This window comes from Tympanuchus pallidicinctus, unplaced genomic scaffold (assembly GCF_026119805.1).
Source record: "Tympanuchus pallidicinctus isolate F22 unplaced genomic scaffold, pur_lepc_1.0 scaffold7, whole genome shotgun sequence".
Taxonomy (NCBI): Eukaryota; Metazoa; Chordata; class Aves; order Galliformes; family Phasianidae; genus Tympanuchus; species Tympanuchus pallidicinctus.
In genome coordinates, this window is record NW_026294791.1 from 25,943,769 (window position 1) to 25,963,590 (window position 19,822).

Sequence of the window (19,822 nt, forward strand, 5' to 3'; positions counted from 1 at the left end):
CTGCATTTCTCCCCATGTCATTCAGCAAACGAAAAAGGTTCCCACACAGCATCTCCCGTACCTTGTATCTGTCCATAGGATCTTCCTGCTGCAGCTGACTCTCTCGCATTGTTTGGTACTCTCTCTCATATTTCTTCAGTTTTTTTGTTGGCACCTGTGGGACACATTTGGAAGACACGCATTTAAAGATCAGAGAAACACCAGAAAGGCTTTCTGAAAGCTCTGCCTGCAAGCAGAAAGCAAAGGAAGCGCTGGAAACTGCTGCTGAATTAAGTTGCTCCCCATTGCTCCCTCCCCCCTTGCTCAGCAAGCCATGTCACTTACCGATACATTGCAGGCTGGCTGAAATCTTTCTGTGCCTATTGCTGTTAATTTTTCAAATACTTTGAGACATTGCAATAAGAAACAAGAACAAAATGGAGCCAGAGAACAGGGAAGAAGAAAATATGCTTTGATATGAAATAAAGCGCCTTATAAAAAAAAAAAACCTGCTAAAATGAATTAGAAGAAAGAAGTGTGAGTGCAAAACGACTGGAGAATTCCCTGGGGGAGATGAGAGTAATGGTTTTTATTGCTGAAAGAGTAGTAATGTCTAAATTACTAGCTTGTGACCAATGCCCTCGTGAAGTCTGGCACCACACTCCTCGGCAAAGGTAGAGATACTGCAGTGCTTGCTGCCAGCCACAGCAGGGAAACAGAGAGGCAACAACACTGAAATCACAAGCAAATTCAGTAAACAACGGTGCGTAAGGATAAGGTCCCAGCAAGCTTGGTTTCTGGGAAGACACAGCTTTGAACATGAAACAAGGGACACAAAGAGCACCTGTATTTTCTACAAACCAAGCACAGAGATCCTGTGACCTTTCACCTTGGTACACTGTGCTATGTGACCAGCTCTCTGGAGGCCTCCAATAGCATTACCACGTCCCTTCTGTGCAGCAAGAATCCAGCCCTGCTAAGTGTGGTCTCAAGGGCTGGCACCCAGAGAGATCACTAACACCACTGACCACTGTGACTCGTAAACGCTTTCTCTGTTATGCACATATCTCTTCCTCTCTCATATATTGATCTTGTCTAGCCAGCTGCTGGCATGAGGACATGCTCCTGTCACCTTGCCTTAGGATACAAAGTTACTGCCAATGAGCAGTTATATGTTTACATGTAATTTGGGTGTTGTTTTTCTCTTGTTGGTTTTCAATCCAATACCTCCTTCCTCTGTGATGCAGGAAGGGACCAGGCAAGGTCCTTGGTACAGCAGAAAACATGAAACCTGTGACCTGCAAAGCAGCACGGAGCTGATAAAGCAGCACTACTGCTTGCAGCTACAGATGGAGTCAAACCAATCCCCCACAGATAAAGTGAGGAGGAAAGGAGAAACATAAAAACTTTCAGCATTTTGGACAGACATAAAAGAGAATTTCCCTTTGATCACTCTTTACTGCAAACCACAACGAGATGAAAATGATTTAATCAGAAGAGTGAGAATGTTTTTATTTTTCAACAAGGCAACATTCAGGAAGCAAAACCAGCCTGCTTTGTTTTAGCTGCAACTTGATGCCATTGATGCTATTTAATAATCAAGAATAAGAAATAATTTCAAGACAGAATTTTAAATGATGTGAACCCATCACATATCCAATCTTCATCTATTCCCAGCTTCCACAGTGCTCGCTTTAATCTTGTTCAGACAGACAGATCAAGGTTCTCAGACTGGAGCACTGAGATCCTCCAGACTCAGCTCTCCTGTGTTATTTTGTCATTCTGTGCTCCTATATGCTACCAGCACAAAGTGAAGGTAAATATGGGGGAGACGTCATGGAGCAGTACAGGAAAAAGGCACAACGCGGGTGTAAAACAGAAGAGGATCTGTACAACTACATATTTTCCTGTATTTTTGATATTTTTAATGAAGACCAAATCAGTCTTTAAGGTAAAAATAAGAAATAAACCTCCCTACACGAAGAGACAAGCATCCCCCAGCAAACAGCCACGCAATACTGTGGTGGGAATCGAGCCCTCCAAAGGGATTTCTTAATACCTGGTAACAATTCACACCAAGCACTCTTCTGTTTCACCTCTAGGTTTCAATAGATAGCCATGAGCGGGACCAAGCGTGGGTCCTCTGCGGCCACCAGAGGGATGAGCTCCCCTGTATGCAACTACAAGAGCTGCCCATGATTGCAGAGCCTGTCAGCTGGGATGAAGGTGGAGTGACACTTCACCTGTATTAACAGTAAATCATAAGCCAGGATCAAACCAAAGAGTGCAAACGTTGGGGCATAGGGGAATATGTAGTGACAGTCAGAAAATGGTTGCCATGTATGCTGAAAGAATAACCTGACTGGTACATTAATGCCTGCTTATGACACAAGTTTGTCTCAGCTGAAAAGTAGCATCTAAACACAGTGAAATTCCATCTTAAGGATTTTGAGGGAAAACAGTTAGAGAAACAATTCATACAAACCATTTACCCCATGAATATAAACCCAAAGCAGTATAGTTGTAGCTCTGGCAGGGACCAGGTTCCACTGTTACTGTCCATTCAGCCGCAGTACCCAAATGAGCTTAATAGTTTTTCACAGAACTTCTTTCTTCTGCACACACACTGCTACACTAAAACCAAAAAATAAGCCTGTTTTCCTATTCCCTGGAACACTGTGGATTCAACAAGGGGCTTCTCTTTAAGCTCCTCCATCAGAGCACAGTGCTAGCTATGCTTCAGTCTTCATGGGCTGCTCCTGAACAAAGTGTGCTCATAAATTTTCTGCAAAAGCTTCTGCAATATTGATTTCTTCTTTCTTTAGCACCACGGTTATATACTGGCTAGAACTGATGATTATCAAATTTAGGAGGCTCTTACAGTTTTAAACATGGCTCATCTGTTTATCTCAGTATCTTCTTGACCTGTGTTCTTTTATCATGTCGCAAGCGGTTGTATGTACAGGAAAAACACACAGAGCATCTCGATAAGACATCCAAGCAGATGAACTGAACAACAAATCCTCTTCCTGCAAAAACAACATACGAGTGCACAGAACATTCAGGGATGCACTGCAGTGAGCTGACAGGCAGCAGGTGAGAAAAATGCTCTGTTGTTAACTGGCCCTTGTTCAAACAGGGCTGGAAAAATCTGCTTCACCCTTCTCTAGCAATCCTGCTCACTGGCAGCGTGTGGAGCACCAGCATTCACTCAGCTACAGGAGACCTCTTCCTCATCCTGCAATTTCTGTGGCTGTTTACAGGCAGTTCAGCCTGACCTTGCAGGATTAATAAGTCACACATCAATGATTCCTTCCTCCAAAATGTTTTATCGCTCTAATGAGGCACAAGCACTCAGAGAAGGTAGTTATCATTATGTTCATTTGACAGCCAAAGGAAATGGAAGCAGAGATGTAAAGTGATTTCCTGAACACACTGAAGAGAGCCAGAGGCTGATCCAGAGATCTCCAGTTTCCAGTAAGGAAATAATAAGTGCCACACAGTGCACTTTTCCCAGCTCCCCTCTCCTTTTCTATCTGGCACTGCATAAAGACTCCAAAAATACGCAGTCCCATCAAGCTACCAATGTAGGCAGCAGCATTCAGTTACCTCTGCACTCCTCCTTTCAAAATGATGCTTGTTTCTCTGAAGCGTGTCATACGAAGAGAGCAAGCTTCAAGTAGAACCTTAGGAAGGAGACTGGTGATAACACACCTCAGGTCTCACACGATGCCTTCATTTGTTGCCACATTGATTTGTTCTAATTTAAAAACATCTAAATCAGGTTCAAGGAAGGACAGTATGATTTTGTTCATTTAGCCAAATTAAGGCTCTAATGTAACAAAAGCAGACGAAGAAACTGAGTCAATGCTTCCCTCCTCTGCCTAGTCATTGCTATGGATAACTGTACCACCCATCTTTACAAATGTGGCTGCCAAAAACCAAGAAGAAATACTTTGCAATATCTGTCACTGGAAATAAGATTCAGAAGTAGATAAGCAATTTATTTTTCTTTTGGGAGAACACAGTAATGAAAAAGAAAGAATAAAACCGACAGTAACATGTTGGCACAAGAGACCTGTCTCTTGGATTTGATTTTAAAGGGGATGAGTGGGATGTCATCTATAGATGTTATGCAAAGCAACCAGAACAACTTGATCCCCTATGAGATATTAACCACAAGCGTGAAATCTCAGAGGAAAAAGGCCAAATCAGAGTTTCCCTGCCTGCAAACGCCTGCAGAACAGACTTTGTATGGTGAAGAAACTCAGGGATTTAAATCAGCTGCTGCCTAAAGAAAATCCAAAAGCTGGAACAGGGTTTGAAGAACTCCCACCGCTCCTTTTGTCACTGTGCAGCTAAGGGCTTGCTGATAACATGCTGTTTCTCTGCAGGTTTGAAATCCTATGGAACAACCGGTGTTGCTCTTTCACCTAGCTAAAGCACCACGGCCAAGTGCCCCACTCCAAAACACAACCACCAACCTCATTAAACATCACCCAATCCCTGGTTTTGGGGCAACGTGGTGAACAAGTTCCCAGGAAGCAGCCTCTTACCACCTGATTCCAGCATCATCCTCCCTGCAGCCCAGCTTCAGGTGAATCTGCAGTATAGAATCTTCAGGGCTCAGGCTGATTTACCACCTTTCATCACAGTGGATAAAGGTGAACCCACAGTACTGTTACCCTGCTCCAGCTCACGAGTTGCATGCAGCACAATAAAAGCCCTGAATGTCAGTTGCTATTTTACTGTCTGCACTGACAAGAAGGAGATGCTCCCTGAGATTCCTTGGAAACATTCACTATGCTGGAGAGACTGTCTGCTTACCATGTGTCTGTCTGAGTGCCAGCTGCACAGCACCACCTCTATCTCGCATTTGGAAAAAAAGAACCTGCAGAGATGCTCTTACCAGCAAAGCAGCTTGTCCCAAAGCAGCACACCTAAGTACTGCTTCACTGCAGGAAGAATTTTATTCTTGCTGTATATCATCCCTTTGTCACTTCTGTAGGTCTAAGACCTCTCAGAGAGAGTCTTCAGGATAACAGAAATCCAATTTGAATGCAGGGTGGAGGCAAAGCAAATCAGCTTTGCTTTGAATTTTTATTTACCTTTTCCACATCACCCCATTAACAAAATATATCAATTGCAGCTAAGACATCCACAGGAATTTATACGAAGGGTGAAAAGGAGCAAATTTCCAGAGCACCTGCCCAACCAACTGTGATTCAGAACAGCAGTGGCTGCAGTCAGTGACTCTGCTTGATTTCCAACACCAGATTCTTTTGTCAGCTTCTAATCTCTCTATTGCATTTCCATTCATCTAAACCTGCTGAACCTGGCAGAACACATTATTCTTCCATTGCCCCTCCATTTGAAGATCTGCTTACTTAGGCTCAGTTAACAATACAGTTAACTTAGTTAAAAGAGTAAGCTGAGACCAAGAGATATGCAGCAAGCCTCATTATGCAGCAACACAGGCAAAGAGAACAAGAAATTCACATTTCCTGAGCTGCAGCTCTGAACCTTGGAGTGTACTTACGCACTCACTGCAATACTTCTGTGTTACAAGCACATGTATGGACTGCAGAGGGATCTGCAATAAAAGGAAGTAAAATATTCATCTTCAGATCCACAAATTTTTCAGCATTCCAAAATTCATTTCCGCTCTGGGCTATGGAGGGCTTCTTATCCACTTCAACTCTGTTTGTTTTAGCAAAAAAACAAAAAGACCAACCAGGTAACCCAACAACCATCCTCTGTGGCTTAAAAGCAGTGCTTACAAATGGCTGATTATTTTCTATCGTCACAGCGGATGTCCTGCAGCTCACACAGACAAGAAGTGCTTCCTCTCACAGATACAAGATTCAATATTGAGAGGCACACAGCGAAAAACAGCTACATTCAGGAAACAGCCACACTGACGTTGTCAGCAAGCATCCTTTTGCATTTAAATCAGTTCTGGTCAACAAGAGTGCAGTGGTTAAGAGTAAAATATTCAAAACATTCTAGATGGAAAAATATCTGTATACAGGTCATTTTTATTACCCAACAGAACTTAAAAAATGCCTGAACAACGAGGTCTCTGCCACAAAAGATGATGCAGTCTGATGACTCCTATTTATATACCCATAGGACTCAGAGCAGGAGCAGGTAACAGAACTGGCACACTGACCAGAGCAGATTTTCCATCACATAATTATTATGGTTGTACCTCATAGCATTACATTTCCCTGAAAGTTTACAGTCTTCCACAAACCTTCCAGTGCATTTGGTGCTACAGGTTACAAACACACTTCTTGGTGACCGTCAGCTCTCCCCCAGGTTGAGAGGCAGCATTCCCTGATTTTGATCTAACCCACATCTATGACAATGAAAAGAAATCAGGGGTGGAAAATTATGCCCAGCTGTAGCACTCAATGGAGAAATCCTGTCCTGCCTCAACACAGAGAAAGCAGTGACATTTAGTTAAAAACAGTGGCATAATTCTGCTTTTAGGATACGAAGGAATGCCTTGCAGCAGCAGTACAAAGCACTGTTTTAGAACAGCACTTTTCCTGGCCATGCCCATATGGTTTACTCAGTAAACCCTATTTACAGACAGGATGGCTGGCCAAAGGTTCCCGTGCAAGATACATCATCTGTACACTGGTTGTTGACACATCAGCTACTGCTCTCCCCCAGTTCCACTGAGGTCTTTTGTCCTCACGTTGCTGTGCCAAAACCCTCATGACTCTGATTCATGTGCAAAATATGACTACTACCTCTCTGTGCAGACCCACCAGCTTTTCTGAAAGACAGAAATCTGTCATGAGCAGCAGTTCTCAACCTTTATGCCATGACTCCCTCCTGGCTCTATCACTCTGGTCCTTGTCACTGCAGTGTAAGTGTAGGGATCTGGGATGAATAGGTTGCTGTGGCCAAATGCAGGACCAGACACTTGGTCTTGCTGAACTTCATCTCATTGGCCAAGTTGAGCTGAAGCTGGGCTTTTGCCCTGCAACCTTCCTCCCTGCAACCTTCCTCCCTATTCTCTTTCTTTCCCTACTCCATAAATGCTGCTGTCCAAAGCCTTAAAATAAAAACCAAACAGATTGAATGACAGGGGTTTTGAAAAAGCAAGAGAAACAACATTCAGCTTCCAAGGTACCAGAAAGGCTCACTGAAGCCGCATATAGCATTTCACTCTGATCACTGATGTGTACCCTGCCATGTTGTCTGCACTCCTTCATCTGCCAAGGATTCCTCTATGCCTTTAATGAAGCTTCAAGCTTTGCCATATTTGCACCTTTCAGCCTCTGTGGGACCTGCAAAGCATCTCTCACCACAGAGCAGGCAGGTGCCTAGAGGAAGACCAGCAGAGTTTAGAAGCCTTAGTCAGCCAGTAGCATGCTGTAAGTAGCTGCTAGAGAGCACCTCTAGGGAAGGGAACATGCAGCAGCACTGCTCATTGGCCCCCAGGAGATCCAATCAGGCATGCTGATTTGAAGATCAACATGCAGAAGTCTTTCATATATATGATATAAGATGTAAGTGTGTATATATATATATATATATATATATATATTTTTTTTTTTTTTTGAGACTTGCACTCACCCTTTACAGCTATCTGAGTCTCTGTTAGGTTTAGTCCATTACCAAACCCAAGACTTCATGCAGCAGGGCACAGCCCAAGAGCAAACTAAGCTCTGACAAAAGCAAGAGGGGCATCAGCAGGAGGGGCTGAAGATGACATGGCCATACTGCCAACCTCAGCTGGAAAGCCAATCCCATCTGAGCAGCACAGATATCCTTGCTGAGCTCTCTGACCCAGGCCTGCCTCTCATCTCCCATTCCTCTTGGCAAGGATAAAAAACACACAATTTTGGGATGACAAAGCTCAACGCTGCAGGAGCTGCTATGAAAGTTCAGCCTGAATACAGACAATCTGAACGTGCTTGTTCATTCCAACACCCTTTGGTGACACACAGGGTGAAGGACAAACACCGTAATATCTTAACTTGACATTAGTTTGGTGACTCTGCAGTGACTTTTTACACACACCGAGCTTTGCTTTGACATATCTAATGTGTTGCTCTGGACTTTTCTCAGCACAAAAGACAAGCTTGCAGGTTTGAAGCAATGGCAAGCTGCATAACCTGCACTCAGGATTGTATTTATTTTGTTGTAAGTTCATATTGACACAGCTAGGAGGAAGCAGTAAAGAAGATTTGTACACACTGAATGTGCATGAAAGAACAAACAGGATAACAAATACTGAAATACACATCTTGAGCACGGCGCTGATACACATTGCTAAATTCTTCTGAGAACTGGGTTCAAAGAGTGAAAACAGTCACAGACAACAAAGACAAGACTTTCAACTAAGACATCCACCTGCATGAACTTTACATTCATTTTCTAATAGTTCAGTAATTAGGCTTTTGTAAATAGATTAACTGTCTTTTCATCTAGTTTTAGTGCTTCTTTCAAAGTGGATGAGCCATAGACCATGGAGACATTAAGAATAGTGAATAACTGCATTTCTTACGATTGCACACAGGTTTTGGTTTTATTTATGGCTTTAACTAAGGTGTAACGTATTACATTAATCTGCAAAACACGAGAGTGAGGTAAGAAAGCTGTAGGGTTTGAATTCAAGAGCTTCAAATCTTTATTCTGACTCTGCTTTTTCATCCTGTGATGGTTGCTGTATCTAACAGACTTGGAGTGGCTGTACCATGTCACCTGACCTACCTCACCTGTGGAAGTAAGCTAAACTCTGCTTTACATAGGATTTCTGATAAGCCATTACTCTACTTTAAACCATTTCTGTATTTAAATGCTAAAATGTGGTCTAACACAGCAAAGTTACTCACCACCCGCTCTTTAGTTTTAAACATCCATAATGATACTCAATGCTCTTCAGATCAATTAAACTAAAGAGCTGGTGAATCAATGATACCTAGAAACCTATTGCAGATATCATCTCCCAAGTGTGCTTATAACAACGCAGAGTTCCTAGATTACCTGGAAAAGCCTGTATCAATTTTCCTGGGATTATTTGTTGGAAGAAAATGAGGAAGCTCCAAAATACTGAAATACTCCTGAGTGCTTAATCACAAAGACTGTTTAAATAATTGCTTCTAAATCCAATTACTGTACAAGGGCAGAAAGAAGAAACATTTAAACATGAAGAGGACGTACAGTGAAAGTAGCACAGATTATTAGAAGAGGAACAAAATAAATGAAATAAACGAAAATAAGAGGGTTGGCAACCCCACCCACAGCAGGGGTGTTGAAACTAGATGATCATTGTGGTCCTTTTCAACCCAGGCCATTCTATGATTTTATAATAGAAGTTAAAAAGCAGAAGATAAAAAATTTCAAGTTTAGCCTAAGGAAGGTCAATAAATATTTTTTCCTACAGATGGTGGGAATGAAAGGATTTCTATGTTGTTCATTTCCATTAATACTTAGAGATGTGTGATGCAGAAGAGCCAGAAGTGTCCAGAGAACAGCTTTGATGCATTGAAAACAAGGCAGTGCAGTTTCAGGCAGTGCAGAAGCGTTAGCAGAACTGACAGACAAGCTCTCCGGCCCACTGATGCTCACTGAACACAGAAGAGACTCGCCTAGACTTGAAGAAGATTCTGCATTACTGATATTTAAGAAGCACAAATCAAATCCCCCAGACCCCTTGGCTGGTAAGTGAAACCCAGAAAACCCCACGTGCCATCTATGAAAAGCTGGAGCCAGCTCTTAACAGGCCTGGGAACACAGCTAGTTCCACACCCATTGCCATTGCCAACTGCAGGTCCCACTTCACTCCTTATCTCCAGGGCTGATTACTGGGCTGACTGATAAAACTTCACACCCATAACGGACTCCTCCAGCACTGGATTCCCCAGCACATGACAGATTTTAAATATGACAACAATAATAAATAAATAAAAAGCAGAAGAGTGCACAATAGCCACGAAGCATGAATTACACAGCTTGGGAATTGGGTCAGATAAACACCGGCAAAGGGAATCGTTACTCAGTGGTATTTCTCATTTTTGGGTCAGTGACATTTGAAAGGGTTTCTTCTGGGACTCATCAAACATTCAGCACTGTTAAATGTTACATCTGTGACCTGGAAGTGGAAAATAAAATCCTGTTAATGAAGTCTGCAGATGACAAGTGGGTAAGAGGAGGGTAGGAACAGAAAACTGCTCGGATGGATGTGAAATGTTGTGAGACATCTCATTCCTGTGCAGCACAGCACAGAGCCAGGCCTGGACCAAGCTCACTGTCAGTGAGTCTGCACAAGGACAGGAAAAGGACAAAGGAAGAAGTTTTTAACCCTAGGTCATCATTAGGAGACCAATACTGGAATATGATATCTGATCTTTCTACCTTCTCTTTTCTCTACCTTTCTCTTATTCTACCTTGATTTCAGCAAGGCATTTGATACTGTGCCCCATGACATCCTTATAACAAAGCTGAGGAAGCGTGGGGAGTGGACAGTGAGGTGGTTTGAGAACTGGCTGACTGGCAGAGCACAGAGGGTCGTTGTTGGTGGTGCAGAGTCCGGTTGGAGGCCTGTAAGCAGCGGTGTTCCTCAGGGGTCTGTGCTGGGTCCGGTCTTGTTCAACATCTTCATCAATGACCTTGATGAGGGGATAATGGCCACCCTCAGCAAGTTTGCTGATGATACGAAGTTGGGAGGATTGGCTGACACGCCTGAAGGCTGTGCTGCCATTCAGCGAGACCTGGACAGGCTGGAGAGCTGGGCAGAAAAAAACCGGATGAGGTTTAACAAAAGCAAGTGTAGAGTCTTGCATCTGGGGAGGAATAATTGCATGCACCAGTACAGGTTGGGGGATGACCTGCTGGAGGGGAGCTCTGCGGAAAGAGACCTGGGTGTCCTGGTGGATGACAGGTTGGCCATGAGCCAGCAGTGTGCCCTTGTGGCCAAGAAGGCCAATGGCATCCTGGGGTGCATTAAAAAGAGTGTGGCCAGCAGGTCGAGGGAGGTGATCCTCCCCCTCTACTCTGCCCTGGTAAGACCTCATCTGGAGCACTGCATCCAGTTCTGGGCTCCCCAGTACAAAAAAGACAAGGATCTCTTGGAAAGAGTCCAGCGGAGGGATGCAAAAATGGTGAAGGGCCTGGAGCATCTCTGCTATGAGGAAAGGCTGAGTGAACTGGGTCTGTTCAGCCTTGAGAAAAGAAGGCTGAGAGGGGACCTGATCCAGGTCTATAAATATCTAAGGTGTGGGGGGCAGAATGGCGAGGCCGGACTGTTTTCAGTGGTGAGTGGAGACAGGACAAGGGGAAACGGCTGGAAACTGCAGCATAGGAAGTTCCGCACAAATGTGCGCAAGAACTTCTTTACAGTGAGGTGACGGAGCACTGGAACAGGCTGCCCAGGGAGGTGGTGGAGTCTCCTTCTCTGGAGATGTTCAAGACCTGCCTGGATGCCTACCTGTGTGACCTGCTGTAGGGAACCTGCTTTGGCAGGTGGGTTGGACACGATGATCCCTGGAGGTCCCTTCCAACCCCTACAGTTCTGTGATTCTGTGATCTTGCTATATGCAATATGCATTTGGGATAAACAAAAAGCATGCAGAGCAAAGCTACCAAACTGCCTTGTGCACAGCATAAATGCCTTACAGCAGGGGGCTTAAGAGCTCAAGCTTCTCGGCCTGTACAAGAGAGCAGAGAGCTGAGCTGCTCACAGCACGCTGGTACCTGCACAGGGATAAAAGCCATAATAGCACAGAATGCTGCGTTCTGCCAAAAAAAGGCATGCTGAGAACCAAGATGAGAAGCTGAAACCTGAATATATCGCAGTGAGAAGTTGGAAGCGTATTTCCAACAGCCAGAGATGAACAGATTTCCATGGAAAACGACATCTTTCACAACTCCTGCCAAACTCAAGTGAGAGCTGTTTGCTTCTCCTCTGTATTTTCCCCTATATCTTCTCCCCCTGTTTGATGACGCTGCCAGATACAAACTGCACCACAGAGCACTGAACAGAAAGATGAAAACCAGCCCCACACACACCAACCCACAGCAGGGCAGGGCTGGACGCCCCACAGTAGCTGACTCCAGGCCCCAGGACTCTCATTAGATGTGGCTGCCAGAATGTACTGCACGTGGAAGGCTTGGGACAGCAGAAAGCAAATGGGATGCGATGCTAAAGCAAAGAGCCCCAGGGAATTTGGTATCAATTTTCATATTTAATCACAGATGAGTGAGGGAGGTCAAATAAGCAGGAACAAGTAGCCAAACTGCACAAGAACTACACATTACTGCAACATAAAACACGTGCTTTATGCTGTTTATAAGATGCACTTTTGGGGCTTGATCTGTGCACATTAAAACAAGCACTGAGTTTCATCAGACAGCTATCTGCTCCATAATGATGTCTTTGCTATCAGCAGCAGGAGCTCAACCAGAGCTGGTACTCCTCTCTGGCCCAAAGGGATTCCACGTGCCAAGGGACCTGCAGATGCCTCACACTGTCAACATGGAAACTGTGCCAGTTTTCCCAAACACGTGGAAAATTTAAGAGTTTAAAACGTGAGGAACCCAAGAAAAGGAGGCATTTTATTTTAATGTGCTTATTTCTGACATCTAAGGATGTTAACCAAGTCTTAATGGCAAATGAATTCTTACCAAATTAATATTCATTGGTCACACTGACAAATCTGAAGTTACTAAGCAAACTATGGTGATAAGATTGCCTCTTTAATTAGCTTTATGAGAGTGCTTTCTTTGCCCACTTAAAATCCTGATGAGTTTAAGGGGAAGAAGATGACATGGTAAGGCTGACTACTTAAAAGTAGAATTTTTTATATGTATACATATATATATATATATATACATACATACATACACACACGCAAATTCTACTTTTTTTTAATAGCTGTATAAATATAAATTCAGATCATAGCTGTTCTTCCTAGGACATGAGCAGATCACAATCTAGTTGCTCCTGCCCTGCAGGGGAGCAGAGGCAGAGTTCCTGAGGGTCAGATCCCTGCTGCAGTAGGGAAAGGAAAAGATTACAGGAGAGTGCAGATAAGCCAATCCTAACACCAATCCCAAATATCCATTGGGAAAAGCCAATCCTAACAACAGTGACCATCTCAACTTGTACTCCTTTTAGCAGCAGCAAGCTGGGGGTAATGCCATCCAGGGAAAGCTCCTATGCTGGCAGCTCCTCCTGACCACCAGACCACACAGAAGACACAGCTACAGCCTCACATGAACAGAGACTGGAAGGGCTTTGCAGTGGGCACACAGTCTTGCCTTCTGCTTGGGAGGTTTTTGCCACCTGAAAGCGAAGAGTCGTCCTCTCCTTGTGCATAGGCCTGAAAACATCCAACAGCATCCAGCACGATCCTCACCCCACCACCAACCTCCAGTCTCAGCCAGCTGCCACTGAGACCTTCAACCACGACCACTATGCCCTGCTCTCCTGCCAGGCCACCCAGCTTCCCACCCACTTTGCAGCCAACCCATCCGCTCTGAACCTCCTTCTTTTGGCTCCAAAGCTTCTGTGGGAAGTGGTGACCAAGGAATCATTATGGCAGCATGTGCTGGCGTGTAACCATGAAGGATTTCTGTGAAATGCCTGATAATCCCCCTGAACAGAGCGGCAAGGCGGGCAGGCAAATGAAAATACAATGCAGCTTTCCAGAAGAACGTCCTTCAGCTCTGGATTAAGAGGATTATACCACTTAGCATAGCATTTTTATAAGTCTTAGCATCCAAGATTCCTGCAGATAAGTTGAGAATTTAAATTCCCTGAAGTAAAGCTACTCAGCTCTCCCAGCAGCCAACTTACATGCTTCCTTGCATCTCAGCGCAACGTGGTTTTGGACTAACAAAGATACTAAAAGGAAGGCATCCTGGTCCATGCTCACTGATGCTATTTATCTGATGCCTTCCACTTGCCATGTCAGCTACCCCTTATGCAACATCTATCAGATCCTGATGGTGACAAATTTCTACTCTTTTTGTACAGGTGCAAGTGATTGCCTAAGATGCAAACCAACAGAGAAGCAAAACTGCACAGAGAAATAACCACACGTCATGGTCACACTGCAATATGACTAATTTTATAAAGATATACGTTGGGAGTTTGCTGTCATACAGCACTGAGAGCAAATATTTCTGTTAAAACTGTCTGCTATTTACATGCATCAAAGCAACACTAAAAGCACTGCTGCATTTAAATGGAAGTGTGAAATTTTCAGTGGAAAAAAAATCTGACCAGGACTGATGGGAGCAGGGATACAGCAGCTAACCCTGACTCTCCTTAGGCAAGCCTGTTACCTACATAGCACTGGGCATCTGAGCAGGGCTGGCCCCACACGTGAGCAACCCCATGGCAGTCCCACTTCCTGCAGTACAAAGGCTGCAAGCACTGAGACTGGCAGCTGTAATCTGGGCTGGTTTCTATTTTGGTAATTAGCCCTTTGCAGCCCGGTGTCATTACGAGAGGCTCTCTCACCTGTGCAAGAGGACTCCGTGTGCCGGAGCTGCGGTGCCATCACGGCGCTCCTCAAGCAAACAAAGGCAGAGTAATAAAAGGGGCTGGGTAAGACTCTGCTTTAGATCACAGAATCATTAAGGCTGGAAAAAACCTTTCAGATCCCCAAGTCCAAACACCCACCAACCCCAAATGCCACATCTCCACAGCTCTGGAATACAAGGCCGTTACCTTACACAGAGTATGCAGGAGATGAGTTCATGCCCTGAGATTCCCCGAGCACACACAGGCAGACAAACCCAAGCAGGAAATACGTGCAGGGAGACTTTACACATGGCAAAAAAGGGAAGTATTCTTCTTCTGAGAAATCTCTTTCATCACAGCTTAATGAACTGCTGTAAGTACCTTTAGGACTAACTTAGTGCATACAAACACATACATAGACCAAACTGAGGACAGAGATGCTTAATTGGATTCCTAAATAATTAGTCTGATTTGTATTCATACTGAACTTTTCACTGTATCTGCTTTCAAGGTAAGTTGGACATCCAGATTTCAAAGGCCCCTTTCGACCCATTCTAGCTGGATTGGCTCACCATGGGCACAGCTGTAGAACTGAGACCAAAATGAATGCCGGCACCAAACTCTGGAGTCATTGCTGCAACTCCACAGAGAAGGGCTGGGATCTCTGTGAGGGCAGAAGGGGATCACAATACATGGAATTTACACAGCCATGCTACTTAGGAAAAAGTAAGTGGTAGTTCGACTAAGAAGTTCTAACAGATACTTATGTTGGTTTCAAAAGCATAGAGAAGTGTTGAATCATCCTTGCCTTGCAAAGGCCAGGTCCTCATAGATTCAATGGCTGACAGTAAGCTCCACCACAGACCCCAGGTCTGAGCCTCCAGCTGACTGCTCAGACACAGAGTGAGTTCCCATCATTTAGCACCAACAACAGTTATTTTCCAGTTCGCTATTTCAATTATTTAAAGATTATTTCCAAAAGTGTTATTTCCCCACTAAGCAGGTCATCCTCTTCTAAATTTAGCAATCTAAAAGGGTATTATTTTAATAATCTTCTCCCCACTGAAATAAACTTTAGTCTCACTGGCACACAAAGGCAAACTGCTGAGAAGGTACTCAAAAGAAAAAAACAAACAGCTTTCAGCAGGAGGACTGAGCTGCTGCAAAGAGCATAACCTTAAGCACTGCTGGCAAAGGAGTGAGAGGAACACCTACCACAGATCTGGGCTTGCTGACTGCCACCAGATTGGCCAGAAAGTCCTCATCGCACAGCTGGCTGAAAACATGCGCGTCGTAAGCCACCATGATGGACACCTCTTCCATCATCCTGCCGTTAGCAGTGGGAGCGCGAGCCTGAGCCTTGGCACGGCTCTTTGTCAGTTGTTCACACCCACCCGAAGAGCTAATGAGGAAGGAGTGTCAGGAGCAGAGCCGACCTCGCAGATACCTCCTGCGCGGATCTCCCTCTCGAGGGTGCCTCTTATTACTGCAGGAAGAACACCTGCTCACATTCTCAGCGGTCCGCTTGCAAAAGCCGGATTTTTTCAGCCTTCAGGAGACGCAAGTACTTGAAATTCCAGTATCAGGCTGAAGAGGAACGAGCAGCAGCCAAACCAGATTAGTGTTAAGGAAGAACTGACCCACCAGCGCTTGATGGCAGGACTGCAATCGCTTCTGTTCTTCTCAAACTTTGTACTTCTCCCAACTTTTCTCCACTGAAAGCTGGTAGCCTTCTTTAGCAGGTTAGCTTGCTTCCCAGCAAGTGTTTTCTCCTGGCTTATTTCTAAATCCACAGAGAATGGCGTTATGACGACGTCTTTCAAACATTTCTCAGCTTTCCACGAGTTTCTAAATCTCTCCTCAGAAGCTCTGAAGAACATTCACCTTTTCTTCTACACAAATCCAAACTGCATTTTGTGCCACTCAGACCCTTGCTATGAGCAGGAAGGTAACGGTACCAAGCCACAACCCCCCCCCCCCCGCCGCCCCAGAAGGGTCCTTTGGTTCCACTTGTAACGCAGTACAACAGTTGTGCAAAAGGCAATGAAGTCTGTAGGACCTTCTTTGAATAAGCCTGAACTTCCACAAGTGAAATTAAAAAAAAAATAAAAAAATGACCCAAGTGAAAAGTTTTGCAGTGGAAGGTTTTTAACCCGAACCCAGGACTGTTCTGCTTTTATTTAAGCAGCACGCTATCTTGTCTCTGAGCCTTACAAAGCATAGTTGCCTTCCAACTTACTCTGAGATGTCAATTTGTTTATCCTAACATCTGACACACACCAAAAGCCAGCGCAGGGATTAAAACAGGAGATTCACAGCAAGCAGTCTGCAGAAACAAACTGATCACCTCCAGAACAAACTCCTTTCAGGTGAAACTTCCAACCAAATCTGCACTCCCTCGCGGGCACATCCACTACGTTCTTCTCTCTGGAAGCCTTCTGTCCATCCCAGCAGCAAATCTGACCTGTTTCAGGAGCACGACCTTTCCAGCTGTCCCCAAGGAGCGCACGCCGGGTGCTGCAGCTCGGCTGGAAGTTTCCAGTTGAATGAGTCGGTAGCAGATGGTTACACTTTCGCTTTCCAGAGCAAACTGGGTTAAGACGCACCTTGCTCTTCTCTTTTTCCTGTGCTCCTGCAGTATCCTTATCACAGATTACATGGGTGTCCAAAAAGCACCAGGTGTTATTTGCATTTGAATAGGAAACTTGAGCAACGGCTGTAGCGTTGAGGATTAAAACCCGACACCTCTTTCACTTAAATAGGGGGGAAATTACACGTTATTGCTAGGAAACTGAGAGAATTCTAATAGGCTTATAGCAAACAAAAATGCAGTACTTGAGGTTAAATCCTTGAGACCAAAGCAGCTTCTGACCACGCTTAACCCTTGCAGGATGAAGGAAGGTATTTTTTACTCAAAATGTATCTATAACGCTGCTTTAAAAGATCTGTGTCTCTCTTCAGAGGCATGCAGAGTTTTTGCAATTGCTTCCCACGGCAGAGGTAGCTGAGATTCAGATCCTGACGCAACATCCAGCTCACAGGGCTGCTCTCTGTGCCACGCCAAACAAAAATCATACCTGATACGCTAAAACCTGCTCAGGTTTTCAGAAGCCCTTTGCATGACCGCCTCCTCTTTGGCTTCGGGAGGTGCCCCGTGGGTTCCTTTCCTCGCAGAAGGAACACGTAGCACTCAGCTGCTGCTCCCAGCTCACTGCATGGGAGCTGCCAAGGTGCGCTGACAAAGGCACCTGTTGTCAGAGTTCTCCCACAATGCCTCCCTACGGGGCTGAGCTCACAACCAGCAGCCCCATGGAAACGAGGGACAGACTCAATGCTGCAATAAGGGCAGGAGGTGGAGAATGCAAATCATCAGAAGGACTCGGCAGCTGTGGCCACTCAGATCCCTTTGCTGATTCAGCCAGCAGGGAATTGTGTTCATAAGGAATCGTGGATGGGGATCTGCATCCCCTTTTTGTGCCTTCACCAGGAGGGGTAGATGATTTAAGAGAACTAAACAGACATGTTCCCAACATATCACTGGCTGAATGATTCTTCTCATATACATCCTTCACAGAGGGCTTGCAATTTTGGCATGTTCTAACTAGCAATCTCAGGAACTAACCACTGATTTCTGATGTTGGCTAATGCCTATCTTCACTCTTAAAGGGAGGTTTTTCAGCTGTTATTTCCAGCTAGCATAGCTGAGCTGCCTACCAATCTCCGTGAGCCTGCGGCTTGCATCCACGTTAACAGTCTGTGCTATAATCTGAGTCACAGCACAAAATTATAATAAGCACTTCAATCCAGTTAGCATAAGCCTGTACTGATGGAAGCAAACGCTGATGGAAGAAAAAGGCAGCAAGCACAGAGCTGGCCATGGCCACCTCCTCGGGACGCACCACCCCTTTCTGACAGCATCTCAGAGCATCATTCCCTTGCAAACATGAGTGCTGCACTAATGAACCAGATATTAAAATACACTAACAGCCCCATGCAGCATCAGCAGACAGCCCTTCTCAGAATAACACCACGGCTGCTTCGCAGCTGCCTTCTGCTAGGAACAGGAGCACAGTCCCTTCCACGACACGTTTTTAAGGCATACCTCCAAAGCAGCAATTTTTCAAGCGAGCAGTCAGGACGGCAGAGGAGAGCCCACAGAAGGACAGGTAAGCTGCAGACAGCCGTTACCTAATCAGGTAAGTAGCCCTAATTGGGATTTCTGTGCTGGTGGATATCAGAGGTGAGTGGAAAATTCCCGAACTGAGCACAGCAGCCAGCTTAGCAAAGCAGAACCTGCTCGTTCCTGAGATAAATTCACTTCACTCCACCCCCGGGAATGTCTTACTGCTATCTGACAGGGATAGGATCTTCTGATAGACTGCAAAGCATTACGTATGTGAGGTGTGTGCAGTTTCTAGCTAAGTAGTCATTCCTCCTGCTGTGCTTCCTGTGTCATTTTCTATGATCTGTTTTTCTTGCATTAATGACTCCAGGAGTTCACAGCAGCCCTCAGATAAGGAAACATAACACTCTTTTCATAGCACTTGGAATGGCATTTGGCAGCATTCAAGACAAGCTTATAGCGTGATTTTTTCCACCCAAATGAGATGGAATAATGATTCCATCATTCCTTACTCAGTAACGACCACTGCTTCAAATGCAATCAGCGAGTGAAAAGTGCTTGTAAAGGGCAAACACCGTGACTTCCAAAATGAAGTTGTTTCTCTCCACACCCAAGGAAAACATGCTGACCCCAAATGCTTAGTGGACACCCAAGGTTATCTGAAAACCCACCTGCAGCCCCAGATGTGGCTGGCCAAGCCCAGGTCCCATCACTGCTGTGCCCATCCCTTGGCCAGACAAAAGCTCTGAGTTGGAGCAGCAGGAGGGCAGCCTGTCCTGTGCTAACCCGGCCAGCTGGGGAGCAAATCCCTGGCTCCTGTGCTGGGCAGCTCTCAAGCAGGCCGCAATTTTACTTGTTCCACTTTTAGGCATCAGAAGTCTTTCTAGAGGTGATTTTGGACTCAGTGAGCACTGAACACACAGCTCGAGAACACCTAATACCATCTGAAAAACGCAGCTGTCAGGCTCAGCCTGATCTATGGTTCAGCAATTGCTTCTCCAAGTTTTATTTCTATTCTTTAAAATGTCAAATACTATGGCCTATTATTTTTTCCAACGAAGTGGGTGTGTGCACCTGTGTTTCTCCTAAAATAATTCTCTTAAATTGTGTGGAAAAAATCTGGGCTTGATGTGCTTTAGCACATGTCTTTACAGATGGAACTGAACTCGGGACATCAAAAACAAGAAGGGGTTCTATTGGCACACTGGTCAGAAGAGACAGGCCAAAGA

The 19,822-nt window shown here is 44.9% G+C and overlaps 1 protein-coding gene across 10 annotated transcripts in view; it reads right to left on the minus strand.

Moving 5' to 3' along the window:
• Nucleotides 1–19,822, minus strand: part of RABGAP1L (RAB GTPase activating protein 1 like) — a 199,972-nt gene that overhangs the window by 14,359 nt on the left and 165,791 nt on the right. For 6 of the 10 annotated variants that reach the window (XM_052666174.1, XM_052666175.1, XM_052666173.1 and 3 more), the window contains one exon: nt 62–154. In XM_052666174.1, the coding sequence (XP_052522134.1) occupies nt 62–154 (93 nt within the window). Of the gene's footprint in view, nt 1–61; nt 155–9,590; nt 9,612–15,685; nt 18,514–18,572; nt 18,768–19,822 lie in introns of those variants that run through there. The other 4 variants (XM_052666179.1, XM_052666178.1, XM_052666181.1 and 1 more) reach the window with 4 other exon arrangements.